General features: G+C 45.5%; 1 protein-coding gene across 13 annotated transcripts in view; it reads left to right on the top strand.

Annotated features, from left to right (window-relative positions):
- Positions 1-20,291, top strand: part of asxl2 (ASXL transcriptional regulator 2) — a 444,313-nt gene that overhangs the window by 208,912 nt on the left and 215,110 nt on the right. Inside the window, exon 1 of one of the 13 annotated variants that reach the window (XM_068024068.1) lies at positions 19,942-20,045. The exons of the other annotated variants lie outside the window; for them this stretch is intronic. Within the exon in view, the coding sequence (XP_067880169.1) occupies position 20,045 (1 nt within the window). The 5' untranslated portion in view covers positions 19,942-20,044. Of the gene's footprint in view, positions 1-19,941; positions 20,046-20,291 lie in introns of those variants that run through there. 13 annotated transcript variants of the gene reach the window in all.

Here is a 20,291-nt window from a genome sequence, read left to right as displayed (position 1 = left end):
ACCATCAACCACCCATTTATACTAATCCTACACTAATCCCATATTCCTACCACATCCCCACCTGTCCCTATATTTCCCTACCTATACTAGGGGCAATTGCTAATGGCCAATTTACCTATCAACCTGCAAGTCTTTGGCATGTGGGAGGAAACCGGAGAACCCGGAGGAAACCCACGCAGACACAGGAAGAACTTGCAAACTCAGTACCCAGAATTGAACAGCTGGAGCTGTGAGGCTGCGGTGCTAACCACTGCGCCACTGTGCTGCCCTCATTGAGCCACAGATGACACCTAATGGTTAATCAGTAAAATTAACCATTAGATTGCCATCCAACCATTGCGACATATTGAATTCGACATTGAGACTGCCTTCTTGAGACTTCTTCTGTGCCCCAAAATAAAATCAGAACAAGATACTCTTAATTGTGAGGTATTGCCATTGAACAGAATAACGCAGTGTTTAAATCTATTGGGTTGAATTTTATTAGCGTGCCGCATATCACGGCAACGCGCTTTGAAGTCAGCGGCCTTCACATGCGGACGCACCACGATATTTTACATGGGGGCTCATTTAAATGGAGAGGGCGGAGTGGCCTCCCCCGATGATGCCAAGGGGGTGGCCACTCCGTCCCTGGCGATGGCATCCAGCGCCACTGCGCAGGTGTCGCTGCCATTTTTAAAGGGCTTCAAGCCCTTAGCAAAGATTTACATTTTTAAAGGTATGTTTCTGTTCATTTGCTTATAAAAAAAATAATTAGAAGCTGGAGGCCCTTTCCCATCCCAAAATGGTTTATTTCTTATTGCCCTATACTCAGAAAATTTATTGTATTCCCAACCCGAACTTTCCCCTCCAGCTCCTCACATTTTCCCTTCAACCCTTTCCCACCATTCCCACAGCCAATAAAAAGTGTTTACTCTGCTCCCCCCCCCCCCCCCCACCCTGATAATTTCACTCCTCCCTGCTACCCACCAGTGTTTCGCCTCGGAACTCCAAATGGAGTTCTGAAGGCACGCACGGTGCAGCTGGCGGCCGTACAATCAGCGTGGGACGGCCACCGGGACCAGGTAAGATTATTTGCATTTCATTTTAATTAATTTAAATATGTCAATGAAGGCTCCGCCGCCAGCAGTGGGGAGCTGCACCAAGGCCTCGCCGCTGCCAATGAAATGTGGTGGGGCCTTCTCGGCATCGGGGGTCGTGGTGGGCCGCTTCCGCAAGTATTTTGCGAGCCCCCGCGCCATGAACCCCGCATTGTGGGGCTAGTAAAATACAGTGCTGTAAACATTCATGTTTTGGGTGGAGGAACAGGCTTTTTAGTCATTCTGAAGAAGACAGAGAGAAGAATGCATCTGATGGGCTGTATTTTACTAGCCCCACAATGCGGGGTTCATGGCGCGGGGGCTCGCAAAATACAGCCCATCAGATGCATTCTTCTCTCTGTCTTCTTCAGAATGACTAAAAAGCCTGTTCCTCCACCCAAAACATGAATGTTTACAGCACTCGCAAATTCAAAGAAAATGATTTTCGTTGCTAGAGTTGAAAGATATTTGGCTTGGGTTCAGTAGCTGCTGGTTGAAAGTGTTCCAGACGTGTGTCTGTTCTGTGTGTGTTTTCTGTTTAGGTGATAGAGCTACTGACTGGTTGAGCAGTCAACCAACAGGAAGTTAGTGAATTGTCTCCCAACCCCTGACACATGGCCAAAGTAAGAGGTGATGGTCCTAGTGCATATACGGTATTAGTCACAGCATCAAGTGTTTGCTAATCAACAAGTGTGGCTTGCTTGCAGTGCACAGTTCCTCATGCAATAAAGCACCTCTTTACATTGCCGTACACTCTTCAATCGCTCTGAAACTGCAAGTTATATATATATGATTCTATGCTGTAATATTCACCAGGAACTGGATTAAAATATTTTGTGTTTTTGACTCTGGATCTTTTTTACTCATTAGTAAGAAGGGAAATCTGCTACTTTAAACCTGGATTGTAGGTGTGAAAGGGCAGTGTTTGTAAAGTGTATCTTAAAAGAAATTAAGGATAAGGGGAGTAGCTTCAAAGTAAAGTACTTCGAGCAAGTTAGCAAAAAAAAATTCAAGTGTTCCACTTTGTTAAATAAATGTTTGTGAGACTAACACAATCTCCTACTCACATCCTAATTTGGATGTGAAACTACCTAGAGAGCTGTTTAGCTGATGTCAGCAAATGACTTCATACAGCCTTATGGTAAACTATGGGTCAGAATTTTCTGTCAAAATATCAGTGAGGTTAATGTTGCGAGCTGTTAGTTATGTGTAAATGGCACAGCAACTTCAGGTGAGGAGAAAGTACGGGGTTAAACTCAAATATCCAGAAGTTGTCGTCCAAGTTGTGTTGCTCTACTGTTAACTTCACCAAAGCGGGATTTCGCTGTTGGGCTCCATTTAAATGCATTGAATAGCATGATGTTGCAGTATTTGCATTGCAAATATGAATAAAACTAAGCACAAAAAGTAAAGTCTTGTCATTATAAGCACAAGTGCCCTTTTAACAAAGTGATAACCAGTCGTTTGGCCGTACAGAACTTGAGTATTGCTGAAAATAGAGACAAGGCATTGACCAATCCGAGTCAAGCTGCCTGGTTTAAATTTCAAACAAAGCTTGGCAGTTAACTGTCAATCACCTTAAACTGGTGCATTCTCCATGGCAATGCCTCTACCAGTCAGAGTTCACTTGCCAACTAATCAGCGCTCTCTTCTCATGCAGTATAAGTTGTTGTTTTCCCTTACATTAGTTATTCTTGCATATTGTCCTGATGAGTGCAAGATGAAAAACTTCGACAACATACTCTATTTTCAGCAATGTGATAACTGTTAATTACCGCAAATCAAACTTTCTGTCTCCTTTTTCTCTCTTAATCTGATCTTTTTCTCTCTCATTATTTCACTTTCTGTACCTTATTTGACATTGAATTCATCCATGCTAATTTACACTTCTTTCGCAGTTCCTGTGCAGTTAATTCCTCAATTCTTCAGTCTTACTGGTTAAGGATGTAACTTGTTGCTTGGCTTGTTCACTCAGGTTCCAGATGCCCTGTTTACCTTAATAAAAGCAAAATACTGCAGATGCTAGAAATCTGAAATAAAAACAAGAAATACTGGGAATACTCAGCAGGTCAGGCAGCATCTGTGGAGAGAGAAGCAGAGTTAACATTTCAGGTCAGTCACCCTTCATCAGAATATCAGCCCTGTTTACCTTGCTGTGCCATTATTAGCTTGCACTTTTAGCAATAGCAATGCAAAAATTCTCAAAACCTAAACATGCACAAATCACTTTAACGAATAGCAGATGCCGTTAAGCTGCCCTGCTACAGAAAAATCAGGTCATTATCTCTTTCAGTTGGAGACTGGATGATAAAGTACTGGTTGAGAGAAATTATGTGCTTAGGGAACAAGTAATCATTAATCAGTTGAGAGGCTTTTTAACCCAAAGTGGTAGCAACTACATTAAATATCAACACTTAAAATTAGTTATTTTTTCTCCTTTACATTGGCAGAACAATGTATCTTCTCAATTGATATGTTTTCTGCCCTAGACTCTGTCATTCTGTAGCTCTTAATCTTACAACTGAGTAGGTGTTCCAAACATGGCTGTAAAAGTTGCCTTTTCACTGAGTCTAAGCTCACATCACAGGGCTCCAACAGATTATATGAACATACGAATTAGGAGCAGGAGTAGGCCACTCAGCCCCTCGAGCCTGCTCCACCATTTAACAAGATCATGGCTGTTCTGATTGTAACATCGACTCCATTCCTGCCTACCCCCAATAACCATTCACCCCCTTGCCTATCAAGAATCTATCTACCTCTGCCTTAAAAATATTTAAAGACTCTGCTTCCCCAGTCTTTTGAGGAAGAGAGTCCCAAAGACTCACGACCCTCTAAGAGAAAAAAATTTCTCCTGATTTCTGCCTTAAATGGGCGACCCCTTATTTTTAAATAGTGACCCCTACTTCTAGATTCTCCCACAAGGGGAAACCTCCTTTCCACATCCACCCTGTCAAGACCCCTCAGGATCTTATATGTTTCAATCAAGTCGCCTCTTACTCTTCTCAACTCCAGCGGATACAAGCCTAGACTGTCCAATCTTTCCTGATAAGACAACCCGCCCATTCCAGGTATTAGTCCATTAAATCTTCTCTGAACTGCTTCCAATGTATTTACATCCTTCCTTAAATAAGGAGACCAATACTGTACACAGTATTCCAGATATGGTCTCCCCAATGCCCTGTATAACTGAAGCATAACCTCCCTACTTTTGTATTAAGTTCCCCTCACAATAAATAACATTCTATTAGCTTTCCTAATTACTTGCTGAACCTGTATACTGATCTTTTGCGATTCATGCACTAGGACACCCAGATCCCTCTGCAGCTCAGAGTTCTGCAATCTCTCACCAATTAGATAATATACTTTTTTATTCTTCCCGCCAAAATGGACCATTTCACATTTTCCCAGATTATACTCCATCTGCCAGATCTTTGCCCACTCACTTAACCTATCTATATCCCTTTGTAGCCTCCTTATGTCCTCTTCACAACTTACTTTCCTACCTATCTTTGTGTCATCAGCAAATTTAGCAACCATACCTTCGGTCCCCTGTTCCAAGTCATTTATATAAATTGTAATAATCCCTGATCCCTGCGGCACACCACTTGTTACATCTTGTCAACCACAAAATGACCCATTTATGCCTACTCTCTTTCCTGTTGGCTAGCAATCTTCTATCCACATCAATATGTTACCCCCTACACCATGAGCTTTTATTTTCCATAATAACTTTTGATTTGGCACCTTATTCAATGCCTGCTGGAAATCTAAGTACAGTACATCCACCTGTTCCCCTTTATCCACAGCACATGTTACTTCTTCAAAGAACTCCAATAAATTGGTTAAATGTGATTTGCCTTTTGTAAAACCATGTTGACTTTGCCTGATTACCTTGAATTTTTCTTAGTGCCCTGCTATAACATCTTTAATAATAGCTTCTCATATTTTCCCTACGACAGATGTGAAGCTAACTGGTCTATAGTTTCCTGCTTTCTGCCTCCCTCCCATGATTATCACCGTACCTTTCTGATGCTTATGATGTCTGTGGTTACATTTTCCAATTGGTTTTATTCACAAGCTAACTGGCTAGTTTGGCTATAATGTTTGGACTCAGTAATGTGTTTTTCAGGCTGTAATGCCTGATTTATTTTGCATTTTTAAAAATGATCCCTCATACAGATTCTGCTTCAGTACTTCCTTTAAATCATAGAAGGTTGGGCTTCTTTGGTTATTTACGTTTTTTTCCCATTCCTTCCTCAGAGAACTGTATTGCTTCCATGTCCCTACATCGAGTCTGTGGTTTTCCAACTCCTTCCCTTTGTAGTGATGCTTTGTTTGCGAAATCATGACAGCCTAGATTCTGAATTACACCCAATATCACTATTTCACTGCATTACTCATTCTAGCCTTTTAGTCCTATAACCCTTTGAGGACTTTTCTGTTTTCAAATCCCACCCATCTTTTGCTGCATATTACATCTGTAAGAAAGACTTTCTACACACGTCATGTTTTCCATTATTCAAAGCTACGTGTGAAATGTACTCTGGACAAGATTCCGTTATCATGACAGCACTTTGTCTTTCTTCTACATTATTTTGCTTACATTTCCTGATGGTTTTCTTGTAAGTATACATGAGACTGTATCATTAAAAGAATGAAACAATTTAATTGTTCGGGTATTGTGAACTGTAGCTATATGACTCATTAGGAGATCATCGGAACAGGGGTAGGCCGTTTAGCCCCTTGAGCCTGATCATATGACCTTGAACAATTGCATTTATTTTGATAAGTAAATTTTACCAGGCGTAATATGGCAAGTAAAACATAATTGCCCTTTGACTAATGTTGTTTCAATTATTTTTTCATTTTTGGGATGCAGGTGTTGTTGGCAAATCTGGCAGTTATGGCTCATCCTAGTTGCCCAAGTTGCTGGGGGTGGGCCTTCCTCTCAAGCCACTGCATGTACAATTGAATGGCTTGCTAGGTTACTTTAGGGGGCATTTAAGAATCAACAACATTGATGTAGGACTGGAGTCACACATAGGCAGACTGGTAAATGATGGTGGGTCTTCTTCCCAAAAAGGTGTTAGAAAACCAATTGGGTCTTTACAACAATCCAACAGTTTCATGGTACTTCTACTTGTAGCTGGTTTATTTTATTTCCAAATTCTTGTAAATTTAATTCAAGTTTTGAAACTGCCATGGTGGGATATAAAGTCTCATTCTCTGGATTCCTAATCCAACAGCATAACCGCAATGCTATCATACCATATTATGATGTGTACATTGCGAGATATGCAAAGTAATTTGCCACTGACATTTCATTTTTTTTTAGAGATACAGCACTGAAACAGGCCCACCGAGTCCACGCCGACCAACAACCACCCACTTATACTAATCCTACATTAACCCCATATTCCCTACCACATCCCCACCATTCTCCTACCACCTACCTACACTAGGGACAATTTACAATGGCCAATTTACCTATCAACCTGCAAGTCTTTGGCTGTGGGAGGAAACCAGAGCACCCGACAGAAACCCACGCAGTCACAGGGAGAACTCCGCACAGGCAGTACCCAGAGCTGAACCTGGGTTGCTGGAACTGTGAGGCTGCGGTGCTAACCACTGCGCCACTGTGCTGCCCTATTTAGGTTTATGAAATTAAAGCGTTTGTTTTAAATCATATTCCTGGGCCTAATGGCCTCCTTCTGTGCTGTAAATTTCTGATTCTATATGAAATTGTTGCCCACCACTTATAGTTAGACACGAGGCCAGACTGAATACAGTGGCGTTCATCTTAGACTTAGTTTTGAAAGTGTAAATTCAAACCAAGTTCAAGCATGAAAGGCTGATAAAATACATTTTAGATTTAAAATAAAATGATTAATGTTTTTGTTTTAAGTTGTGACACCCCCAGCTTTAGTGGATTTCAAACATCCAAAGTCAAAATAAAAGCAAAATACTGCAGATGCTGGAAATCTGAAATAAAATCAAAAAATGCCGGAAATACTCAGCAGGTCTGGCAGCATCTGTGGAGAGAGAAACAGAGTTAACGTTTCAGGTCAGTGACTTTTCATGAGAACTCGCAAGGGTTAGAAATGTGATAATAAAGCAGGGGTGAGGCAAAAGATAACAAAAGGGAAGGTGTTGATAGGACAGAGGCTCACAAAGAATAACTGACAAGAAGGTCATGGAGCAAAGGGTGTGTTAATGATGTGGTGAAAAACAAAGCATTAGTGCAGAGAGGGTGTTAAATGACAGAATAATGAACAGCCCTGGCCAAAAGCACAAACATGAAAAATAAACAATGTGCAAGCACATGGTTAAAAAAAAATGATTAAATAAGCTAAAATAAAATAAAAAGAAAACTAAAAATAAAAAGGGGGGCCCATCATGCTCTGAAATTATTGAACTCAATGTTCAGTCTGGCAGGCTGTAACGTGCCTGATCGGTAAATGAGATGCTGTTCCTCAAGCTTGCGTTGATGTTCACTGGAAAACTGCAGCAATCCCAGGACAGAGATGGCATGAGAGCAGGGCGCTGCATTGAAATGGCAAGCAACAGGAAGTTCAGGGTCATGTTTTCGGACTGAGCGAAGGTGCTCCGCAAACCGGTCACCCAATCTGCATTTGGTCTCCCCAGTGTAGAGGTGACTGCATTGTGAGCAGCGAATACTGTATACTAAATTGAAATAAGTACAAGTAAATCGCTGCTTTACCTGAAAGGAGTGTTTGGGGCCTGGGATAGTGAGGAGAGAGGAGCTAAAAGAGCAGGTATTACACCTCCTGCGATTGCATGGGAAGGTGCCTTCGGAAGGGGACGAGGTGTCGGTGGTAATGGAGGAGTGGACCAGGGTGTCACGGAGGGAACGATTCTATTGGAATGCTGACGGGAGGGGAAGATGCGTTTGGTAGTGGCATCACGCTGAATGTGGTGGAAATGGCAGAGGATGATTCTTTGTATGTGGAGGCTAGTGGGGTGGAAAGTGAGGACAAGGGGAACCCTGTCGCGGTTCTGGGAGGGAGGGGAAGGGGTGAGAGTAGAGATGCGGGAAATGGGCCGGACACGGTTGAAGGCCCTGTCAACCACAGTGGGGTGGGGTGAGGTATTCTTGGTTGAGGAAAAAGGAAGACATATCAGAAGCGCTGTTGTGGAAGGTTGCAAATCAGAGCAGATGCGTCGGAGACGGAGAAACTGGGAGAATGGAATGGAGTCCTTTCAGGAGGCAGGGTGTGAAGAAGTGTAATCGAGGTAGCTGTGGAAGTCGGTGGGCTTATAATGAATATTAGTAGACAGCCTATCCCCAGAGATGGAGACAAAGAAGTCGAGGAAGGGAAGGGAAGTGTTGGAGATGAACCATGTAAAAGTGAGAGAAGGGTGGAAATTGGAAGCAAAGTTGATAAAGTTTTCCAGTTCGGGGCGGGAGCAGGAAAAGGCACCGATACAGTCATCAATGTACCGGAAAAAGAGTTGGGGAAGGAACAAAGAATGTTCGACAGATACCGCAAAAAGACAGGCATAACTAGGACCAATGCGGGTACCCATAGCAACACCTTTTACTTGAAGGAAGTGAGTGGAGTTGAAGGAGAAGTTGTTCAATGTGAGAACAAGTTCAGCCAGGCGGAGGAGGGTGGTGGTGAATGGGGACTGGTTGGGCCTCTGTTCAAGGAAGAAGCAGAGAGCCCTCAAACCATCCTGGTGGGTGATAGAGGTGTAAAGCTATGGTGGGGGCGGAAGGGGAACTGTCCCATCGCCATAATTCACAGCCTTTTTGCCAGGTGGATGGGCACTATTGGGATGTAAATGAGGGAATCTGTTCCTGGCCCCCTGCAGAGGTTTCTGGTGGGCACATCTTGGCACTTACACGGAGGTGGGGCCACAGCAGATGTTCAGAATCGGTATGTAGCATGTTAAGCTTAGCAGTGAAAGAAATTTCCTCACTTTATGCACTGTTCCCATGTCCGGAGATACAATTTGAACAATTTTCAGGGTACTCACATGTCTTCTCGTTGAAAAACATGAAAGAAACTAAAAGGTAGAAATTGGTATGTTTGAAATGGTTTGCAAAGCATACCAATCTAGCAGTGGGATGGCCTGCGTCCAATTTGTACAGGCATTGACCACACTGCCAAACTTGTGAGGCCCACTTTTTAGGCATCCCTGGCCCCTTGAATATGTAAATTAGGGATATAATCCTTGTTAAACGATCCCTTTGACAAATTGGTAAGGATTCTTCAGCAATTTTCACAGCCACCAACCAAAGATAAGTTTTCGAAATTCTATTTTTTAATAAACATCTTTGTACGGAGCCAGGAGTCACAATCAGAACATCACCCAACTGCAACCCCTCACCCTCCCTCCCCCCCCCCCCCCCCACCCCCAGCGCCCCCCCAAAAACTTGCCCTCCCAAATACCACACTTCCAGGACGACTGCCACAAGGCAGTAGCATGAAATTGCCTTCTGTTGCCAAGTGAGCTGCCTGTCGAGGCGTCACCAACGCCAGTAGCTCACCCGAGTTATTCAAATAAGGCCCAAGGATCACCTTCTATCAATCCTGATGCCTCCTGTGGAGGCACTGAGAGTCGGGATCTCTTTAAAAAAAAATGTGTGCAGACAAATTTTCACCCCCAAAGGATTCTCGGAATATAAATACAACTTGAAATACAAAACTAAACTTTGTGGGATGAGTGGAAAAGAAGTTTATGTGTGGTGTAAAATGGAACCTCTGCTACTGGAATTGATCAATTTCAATCTCAGTCTGCACGGCACAGGGATGTTCAACATGCACAGTCTCGAAGAAGCTTTTCACTTCTTAAAAAAAAGCTCAATTTTTTACCTATAGAGAGAAGTAACATGAGAACAGAGCAGAATATTGCGTGCAATTCTGGTCGCCACACTATCAGAAGGACATGGAGGCTTTGGCGAGGGTACAGAAGAGGTTTACCAGGATGTTGCCTGGTCTGGAGGGCATTAGCTATGAGGAGAGGTTGGATAAACTCGGATTGTTTTCACTGGAACAACGGAGGTGGAGGGGTGACATGATAGAGGTTTACAAAGTTATGAGTGGTATGGACAGAGTGGATAGTCAGAAGCTTTTTCCCAGGGTGGAAGAGTCAGTTACTAGGGGGGATAGGTTTAAGGTGCGAGGGGCAAAGTTTAGAGGGTATGTGTGAGGCAAGTTCTTTACACAGAGGGTGGTGAGTGCCTGGAACTTGCTGCCAGGGGAGGTGGTGGAAGCAGGTACGATAGCGACGTTTAAGAGGCATCTTGACAAATATATGAATAGGAAGGGGATAGAGGGATATGGACCCCGGAAGTGCAGAAGGTGTTAGTTTAGGCAGGCATCAAGATCGGCGCAGGCTTGGAGGGCCGAATGGCCTGTTCCTGTGCTGTACTGTTCTTTGTTCTTCACTTGAGTTGCAGCTGGGACAGAAGTGGGCTCAAAGCAACCATCATTATCTTGCTGTTAATGAGTGCGCCTTATGGTATCAATAGCTTTTCAGATTAAGACAGACATTTTTTCATCTTAACGAGGAACATTGAACATTGTTAATTACATTTGTCTCGAAATTTAGATATAAAGTATTAAGTTGCTAAAAATGTTATGTGGTTAAAAAAAATACTATTGCAGAACTTGTAAAGTGAATGCTTTGGCACTAATGTCAGGGTCTGTCTGCAGTTCTAAAAAGTTCTGGTGAAAGGTCACAAACCTGAAATGTGAACTCTGCTTCTCTCTGCAAAGACGCTTACAGCCCTACTGAGTATTTCCAGCACTTTCTGCTTTTATTTCAGATTTCCAGCATCCGCACTATTTTGCTTTAATATCTCTCTGCAGTTATGTGGTTTTGTCTATGATACCAATCAGCAAGTATATAAATTATTAGACTCTGACATTTTGTGAAGCATAATTCATGGTGTTACTGCCAGGTGAGGAGGCTCCCCTCTTGCCCTTCCTTTTATTTGACTGCAACAGGATTTATTCCTTTTTAAACAGTGGTTGTCCTTGCCACCTCAGAGAGTGTTTTACCTTTTACCTTTAATGTGATCATGAAAGAACCAATTGGACAGGTTTTCTTGAGTTTAAACAAGGAAGAAGTGAGCTTGTTATACACAACAATCTAAATCCGATCTAAAAAAAAAGCTATGCATTCATGCGCACATTCACACGAGAATCACACACACACGGGCTGAATTTTACCGGCCTCTTGACGCCGCAGGTTGCGGGGCGGGGGCCAGTAAAATGCTGCGGAGAGAGGCCCGCCTCGACCCACGACATTGAGACAGGCCCGCCGCATTTTACCGGCAGCGGCACCACAATTAGCATATGGTAATAATCTATGCTGATTATGCAGCCCGCCACCTCTCCACCGACACTGCCGGATTTTTCGTTGAACGGGCGGCCGTCATGTGCCGTCCCATTCACGATCTGAAAAGCCAGTGGGTCCTCACTCTGCATTACCGAAGGGAGGAGGGAGAGGGGATACACCGGGGTCTAAATCTGCATTCTGGAAGGGCGGAGGGAGGGGGGATACACAAGGTTCTAACTCTGCATTCTTAGAGGGAGGGGGGATATGCAGGGGTCTAACTCTGCATTCCGAAAGGGAGAAGGGAGGGGTGGATACACAGGGGTCGCACTCTGCATTCTGAAAAGGACGGGGTCTGGGATTACTGGAGGGAAAGCTGTGCTGGCATGAAGGGAGGTACCATGTACCATCCCTACGTTAACAGTGCACGCTCTGTGTTTGTGAGGGGGCAATGGCACACTAGGCACCATGTGTGTGGGGAGGGTGCCAGAAAGGGCAGGAGCATTAAGGTGTTATGGATGATAGGGGCAATCAATTTAGCTGGTAGTATCTTGATGTGGTCATGTGCCACTCTGAGTGTCTGCCAAGATGGGCAATGCCATGGCATGCCACATAGTTGATCCAGGAAAGCAGCTGATGTACCCATCAACACCAATCCCTGCCCCGTTAGGAACCTTCGAATACATCCAGGGTTCAACTTTATTTATCACATGGAAATAGGTATGACTCATCCTACATTGTGTGATCCTCTGAATGTGAGGATTTGTATGCACCAGAGGCAATATCAACAGGCAGGTATGATCCACGTAGAGGCCCCCGGTCGTGAGCAGCAGCCCCCAAGGGGAGCCCGCCATTACGGTTGCTGTGCATCTACAGGCCCCACATGACATGCCATCGGATGTCAGAGCACCAGTGTCAGAAGAGATTGCACATATAGAGAGGGTGGTGACACGTCTCTGTGCCCTGCTCAAGGATGACCTGCAGCCCATGGCTCCGGTGAACATCCCATGCCTTTGTTCCTCATACTGTCAGCGGTTCTCAAGTCTGACACCTCTGCAGCCTTTTAGGGGCCTACCAGAGACCTTTGTGGGGTCACACAGTCAGCAGTGCACCGCTGCATCAGGGAGGTCACCAATGCCCTGCACCAGAGGGCCAGTGAGGATGTCCGCTTCAGGACGGACTCTCACAGCCATGCCCTGAGGGCTATTGGTTCTGGCACCATTGCCGGAGAACCATAGGTTGTAATGTTCATAGACTGCACTCGTGGCCATCAGCCAGGCTGTAGACATCACCATTAAAGGAATCCTCTCAATCTAGGTGAAGCTGGTATGTGAACACCACAGATGTTTGCAGCGAATGTGTGACTGCTTCTCAGGCAGCTGTCATGACACCTGGGTCTTGTGCCAGTCCCGGATGCCACCGCTTTTCACTGAACTGGCTCAGATGGAGGGGTGGCTACTTGGAGATAAGGGCTATCCTTTGCAGACATGGCTCCCGACATCAGTGAGAGACTCCACCACTGCTGCAGAGGAGAGATACAACGCCAACCACTGAGCTACATGAGCCACCATTGAGAAGGAGATCGGCATGCTGAAAGGGCGCCTCCAATGCCTGTGTGGATAGGATGATGCCCTGTACTATAAGCCAAAAATGCCAGCTCCTTTCTTTGCTGCTCTGCACAACTACACATCCAATAGGGACCAGGCTTGGCATGATGAGGAGAGACGTCAACAGGATTCCTCCTTGGACTATGAGGACGCTGAGGACCTACAACATGAAGGACGCAAGGGAGGGCAGATGGCACCCAGGCTCTGCACACAGGGCTAGCAGTGAGTTAGGGATGTACGGCAGTGGCTTATCAGACAAAGGCTCTCTGCTCCTTCAGAACCGGCATGAGCTCTGCAAGCCACACATCACCCTTGCTCATCTGCTGTGCACTTGTCCACATCTCCAGCATCCCTGTGTAAACCATTAGAGGCAGCAGCTGACTGAACCAATATCCATGTCACTGCATTCATGGAGACGCTCATGAGTAATGGTGGCATGGCAATGATATTGCATACATTGGCTCTTTTGAAGGGCCAACAGTGCAAAGGGATGTGACATTGGTGCTACATGCTGGCACACATTATTCACACAGAGAAAAAGACACACATGTTGGTGAGGAACATTTAGTGAAAGAACTTTTTACATTGCTGTGACACCCGTGCATTCCCATTTGTGTCAGTGTGTTCTCTGTAAACTTCTGTAATACCTTTTATGGTCTATTTAAGTCTCACGTCCTCAAATGTGCAAATTTAAGATTATTCACCCAGGTGCGGCACGCCTACAAGAAGGAATGTTACACTTGAGTGGAAGAAGAGGATCACAACTTCACAGGACACTGGGAGACAGCAGGGTAAATATGTGGCAGCAAAGTGGAAAGTGCTGTGGTCACTCAGCAGGTCAGGCAGCATCTGTGAAGAGAGAAGCAGAGTTAACATTCAGGTCTGTGAACTTGAACAAGTTAACTCTGCTTCTCTCTCCACAGCTGCTGCCTGACCTGCTGAGTTTCTGCAGGACTTTCTGCTTTGCTGCCAGATTGACAGCAGTACCACTCTTCAGCAGTCAGGTATGTATTTCTTTGACAGCTGTCAGGAAGCAGATGCCGGGGTGCTTAAAATAGGGCCCCAGCACCTCCTGCACAACTATCAAAGGGTTCCTCACCATGCCGAATGTCCCGCCTCTCCCCACGTAATATCGGGGGGGGGGGGGGGCGGTGCGGCTTGGCACAGTGATGCTAATGAGCCACCGCGCAAAATATCACGGGGGCTCTGCGGCGGCCACTAAATGCGGGTACCCTGCTGATTTGAAAGGGCGCTGCCATGCAGCTCGGCGCCTGAATAAAATTCAGCCCACACAAATAGATTACAGAGTGAAAAGTAGATTTTGTGGTTGAATTAGAGTCCAGAATAAATGGAAATTAAATACACAGTCTGTGAGGTTGGTTGATTCAATGGTCTTCCAGCTGAAGTTGCATTCTTGAAGTCTTTGGCTGGTCAAAGTGCACTTTTTGGCTGGCCTGCTGGGCTCAGGTCTTTCTTGAAGGCAGACCTTTAGGTGGCTCCCTTCCCTGGTCTCTGTCTGTAGCAATCTGTAGATTTGGAGGGTCCACAATCGCAGATGGTTTTCAAACCTCTGGGGCTGGATTTTACCAAGCCCTCGATGTCGTGGCGGGGTAGGGGAGGAGTGCCAAAAGATGAGGCCGGCAGTGGTCCACCACTAAAGCCAACATCGGGAGGGCCCGGCCCAATCCTCCCAGCGGCGCCGAGGTTTCATGGCAGTCCCCCCGCTGCTGGATGATGGGACCTGGATTTCAATATTTAAAGTAATGACGTGCATAAATTGAAATGAATTTACCTTGAGTCTTCCGGGCCCACCGTGATCTTTGGTGCAGTGGCCGGCACTCCCGTGCCTTCAATTCCTCGTCTGGGGTAAGCTGGCGTAACACTGGTGACGAGGGGGGAGGAGTTAATATTTTCAGTACGAGGTAAGGGGGAAAAGGGTCAAATAAATGTAATGGGCTGGACTTTACCTTAGGCAGATGGGAATTCACCATCGATGTGGAAGTTGGTGGCGAACCCGCTTCCACCTAGCCCGGGGATCTGTCCTGTATTTTATGGGTCCCCGGGCTTTAATTGTCCCGAGGCAGGACTTCCACCCGCTTGAGGGAGGAGATCCGGCCTCAGTGAGCTGCAGGCCAATCAGCGGGCTGGATCTTAGTCCCAGCCACCGGGAGCAGTGGCCACTGCTAGGACTCCAGCCCAGCCGACGCCAAGGAGCCTGGAGAGAAGGTAGGTTGGGGTTGCCTCACCAGCGGAATCGGTCCTTCCCTGGTCAGGCTGGAGTCGTCGTTTAGGGGGAGGGGGGTGTCTTGGCTCCCGGGGGTGGGGTGGGAGGGGAGGGCGGCCCTCTTTCGGGCACCCAGTGCCTGACTGCCATGGCCCCTCACCCGGGGTGTGGAAAGGCTGGCTATTATCGCTGGGCAGCCTTTCACGTCCCCAGCACGCCCGCTTGCCACGGGTAAAATACCCATGGAGGCAGTCGAGGGCCCTTAAGTGGGCGTTAAGTGGCCACTTAAGGGCCTTGAATGGCCTCGGGTGGGCGAGCCGTTTCCCATCCCCCGCCCAACGCCGTAAACTTGATCGGAGGCGGAAGCGGGGCAGGTAGGCCTCCCGGAGCCACCCGCTCAATTTTACGTCGCCCCCACGCCACAATCCAACCCACTGGGGCGGTGTAAAATTCAGCCCTATGGGTGAAGGGGGTGGTGGGACGGGGTGAACTTTAGAATGTGTGGAGTTTGAGGAGCTGAGGAGGTCTGATTTAAAAGTAAGGGCTTTGAGGGGAAGGGCAAATAGTTAATGTTATTTTTTGGGGGGGTAGGAAAGGGGTATTAGAAATGTATTTAATAAATTTTGGGGGGTGTATCTTTAAAAATTCAGATTGACCGGCAGGGCTGGCTGCTCTTTAAAAATTACACTAGCAACTGCGCACAGGCAGCTGACTCCATTGCCGGGGATGAACAGCCCGTCCCCTCTACGAGATTTGGGGGGTTGGGCTGCCCCGGCTGTTTAAATGAGATGCAGCGCCTGAGATCATGGCGGCTGTTTGACGTCCGGCCTGCTTGAGCTCGCCGCTGAGATCGGTGATGGGCTCTTAAGATCCAGCCCGTGGTATTATCTGGATAGAGAGAGAGAGACAGAGGCACACAACCTTTCTGCTGCTGTACAGTTTGGGTTACTGGCTTGACTCTTTGTTCCAGGAAACTCCCAGCTTTCACAGAAATGGACAGGTAGTCACATGACTGCCTCAGTGTATTCTCTGGAGTCTTCTAATGAGATTCAAGGTTTGTAATTGGCTCCCCAGGACCCGGGATGCCAATATTTTCACTTGGCAGGGTTTGCTCTTTCAAAGTCAAGGCGTTAGGATTGCCTTGCGTTCTGCATTAATGAAGCAATCTTTGGTAATTCAATCATTTCGAGCGAACCATTGTTCTGGGTCCATGCTCCTCAGACTTTTGCCTCTTGTTGGAGGCCTTGGAATATGAAAAGGTGTTTCAGATGCAAATTCCAGTGGCCGTCTTGACTGCCAGTTTTTAAAAAGTTAACTGCAGGATTTTTTCCATTTCAAGTTTACTGTAATTTTCCAACCAGTGAATTAATATTCCTTATTTGGCATATTGTTTTTTCTTGACAATGGTAAAAAATTAGCAAATGTAAAATGTTGGGATTTATTTTGGAAATTACTTCAAGCATTGTCATAAGAAGTGAAGAAAAGAATTTCTTTGGCTTCCTTTGAACTTTGTTTCAAACATGAAGCAGTTGTGCATTTAACTGTAATGCTACTACACGTGGTTATCATGTAGGTGAGGCTGCTATCTTAACAAATGCGATACAGTACTTCTATTCCCAGTGACCTTTCAGCCTTCACTTCACAGTATTTTCACAGTGTGCTCTGGTTACAGTAACTTGCACTTAAGTAACGCCGCTATGCAATGAAATGCCCCAAGTTGTTTTACATAGGGAAGAACGCGCCAAGCAGCAGTAGATTTAGGAGCTGATCAAGTGCACAGTCAAAAAGATTTTGAGGAGTCATTTCAAAGCAGGGAGAAATGAAGCATGAAGTCTCATGGCATCAGGTCAAACATGAGCAACGAAACCTCCTGTTGATTACCACCTACTGCAACCCCTCAAGGGAGACAGTGGCTTAGTGTCAATGTCACTAGATTAGTAATCCAGAGCCCAGGCTAATGTTCTGGGGACATGGGTTCGAATCCCACCACGACAGATGGTGAAATTTGAATTAAATTAATAAATCTGGAATTAAAAGCTAGTCTAATGGTGACCATGAAACCCATCTGGTTCGCTAATCTCCTTTAAGGAAGTAAATCTGCCAACCTGACCTGTTCTGGCCTACATGTGACTCTAGACCCAGAGCAATGTGGTTGACTCTTAAAATGCCCTCTGAACTGGCTTAGCAAGCCACTCATTTAAAGGGCAATTGTGGATGGGCAATAAATGCTGGCCTAGCCAGCAACACCCACATCCCACAAATGAATTTTTTTTAAAAGCTGATGAATCAGTACTTCTCCATGTTGAACAGCACCTGGAGGATGGGTACAGAATGTACTTTGGTTGAGGTCTTCAATGTACATCACCAAGAGTGGCTTGGTAGTACCACAACTGACTGAGTTGGCCGAGTCCTAAAGGACATAGCTGCTAGACTGGGTAGGCGGCAGGTGGTGAGGAAAGCAACAAAAGGGAAAAATATACTTGACCTCATACTCACTAATCTGCCTGCCGCAGATCCATCTTTCCATGACAGCATTGGTAGGAGTGACCACCGCACAGTCCTTGTAGAGACAAAGTCCCGTCTTTACTTTGAGGATACCATCCATCGTGTTGTGTGGCACTACCACCGTACTAAATGGGATAGATTTCGAACAGATCCAGCAGGCGTTGTGAGCCATCAGCAGTAGCAGAATTGTACTCAGCCACAATCTGTAACCTCATGGCCCGGCATATACCCCCCCCCCCCTCTACCATCAGCAAGACTTGGACAATATCCAGGCTTGGGCTGATAAGTGGCAAGTCACATTCGCGCCATTCAAGTGCCAGGCAATGACCATCTCCAAGAAGAGAGAATCTAACCATCTCCCCTTGACATTCAACGGCATTACTATTGCTGAATCCCCCACTATCAACATCCTAGGGGCTACCATTGACCAGAAACTGAACTGGAGCAGCCATATATATACCGTGGCTACAAGAACAGGTCAGAGGCTATGAATCCTGCGGTGAGTAACTCACCTCCTGACTCCCCAAAGCCTTTCCACCATCTACAAGGCACAAGTCAGGAGTGTGATGGAATACTCTTCACTTCCCTGGATGGGTGCAGCTCCAACAACACTCAAGAAGCTCAACACTATCCAGAACAAAGCAGCCTGCTTGATTGGTACCCCATCCACAAACATTTACTCCCTCCTCCACTAACGCACAGTGGCAGCAGTGTGTACCATCTACAAGATGCCCTGCAGCAACGCACCAAAGCTCCTTAGAGAGCACCTTCCAAACCTGCGACCTCTCCCACCTAGAAGGACAAGGGCAGCAGATGCATGGGAACACCACCACCTGCAAGTTCCCCTCTAAGCCACACACCATCCTGACTTGGAACTGTGTCACCGTTCCTTCACTGTCGCTGGGTCAAAATCCTGGAACTCCCTTCCTAACAGCACTGTGGGTGTACCTACCCCAAATGGACTGCAGCAATTTAAAAAGGCTCCTCACCACCACCTTCTCAAGGGCAATTAGTGTAAGAGGTTCTGTTCCCATCCCCCCTTACTACAGTTCTTGGACTTTGGGAACTAAAAGAACAAAATTGCATATGATACAGTGTTAGGCTGAACCACAAATTTGTTTATTTAAAAAAACAAAAACCCTCCTAACACCCTATTACAAAGACCTCTAAACTAATCCAAAGGACACCACACGACACCTTGATTGGTTAGCCCGATTTAAAATCCCTCCATGATTTAACCTCGGCGCTCACCCAAACACACAAGTCAGCATGATTTATAAAATAAACCTTTTCGAAAAAAAAACACAGGCAAAACCCCACGTTTCTGCCCCAAATTCACTCAATTCAAAACCCAAACCCTCCCAGGATTTGGTTGCTACACTTAAAATTGTAATAAAACTTTCGGCTGCAAAGACCCCTTTGATTTGGCTGGTAACTTACAATCCTCCATGTGGTTGGCCCTTCTGGTGAGAATTGTAGGTCCACGAGCCAGGTTGACCGTTCCTGACCCTCTTTCTCGACTGCAGCACCCCCCTTCAAGATTTAACAGAAAAACTTACAATCACCCACACGGCTGGTCATTACCAATGTTCATTGTAGGCCTGGACCTTAGATGACTATCCCCATCCTTCACATAACTGCAGTGCCAAACTCTTCAATCTTGTCCTTTTTATGATGATCCTTATCGAAATATGCAATAAATGCTGGCCTAGCCAGTGACACCCACATCCCATGAATGAATATAAAAAGAAAAGTAGTACAGTAAAGAGGTTAAGGGAAGGAGTTCCAGGTAAGTTCCTGGATGATTGAACATTTGGCCACCTCATGAAAAAATGCAGGAGAGGCCAGACTTGAAGGATCTTGCTCCACAGGGGCTGCATGACCAGCTGGGTATTTCCAGCATTTTCTGTTTTTATTTCAAATTTCTAGCATCTGCAGTATTTTGCTTTTGCGTGAAGGATCTGGAATGTGTGCTGGGGCTGTACAGCTGGAGGAGGTCATAGAATTCTTAGAATTTTTTTCTCTCTTATTTTTGTCTAACATGCTCATAATTATGAAATACTAAATGCAGTGCTTTAGGAAATTAATTTTGTGTTCTTGAAAAGGGTTGTAAAAATATTTTGAAAAATTAGAAATCAGCCAGTAATGACCAAGAAGAAATGATGTGCTGTGACTTTAAGAAAGTGACTTCCTGCGGGCCTCTGGATCTCGAACTCTGAGTCACAGCTGTGGCTGATTGAAGATGGTTGTAACTGTTAAATGTGGTTACTGGGGCACCAAGATGTCATCAGTAACAACATGAGACGAGTGTGGTTTAAAGTAAGTACAGAGAAGTCGTTACTGCTTCAACAAGTTAAGCGACCTTCTGTTTTTGCATTTTATCATTTAATACGTATGCCTGCCTCATTAGATACAGAGGAGTGGTTAGAAGAGCCGTTATTAGATCGGAGCTTAAAGGTTAGGAAAAAGCAATTTGCACATGTAAAAAATGTTACTGGTTGGATTCACTGTTGTTCTGTTTAGGATATCTTGACTTTGGCAGGGAACGATCATTTGGAAACACAA

This window comes from Heterodontus francisci, chromosome 3 (genome assembly GCF_036365525.1).
Source record: "Heterodontus francisci isolate sHetFra1 chromosome 3, sHetFra1.hap1, whole genome shotgun sequence".
Classification (NCBI taxonomy): Eukaryota; Metazoa; Chordata; class Chondrichthyes; order Heterodontiformes; family Heterodontidae; genus Heterodontus; species Heterodontus francisci.
This window is presented reverse-complemented; position numbering and strand designations above follow the sequence as displayed.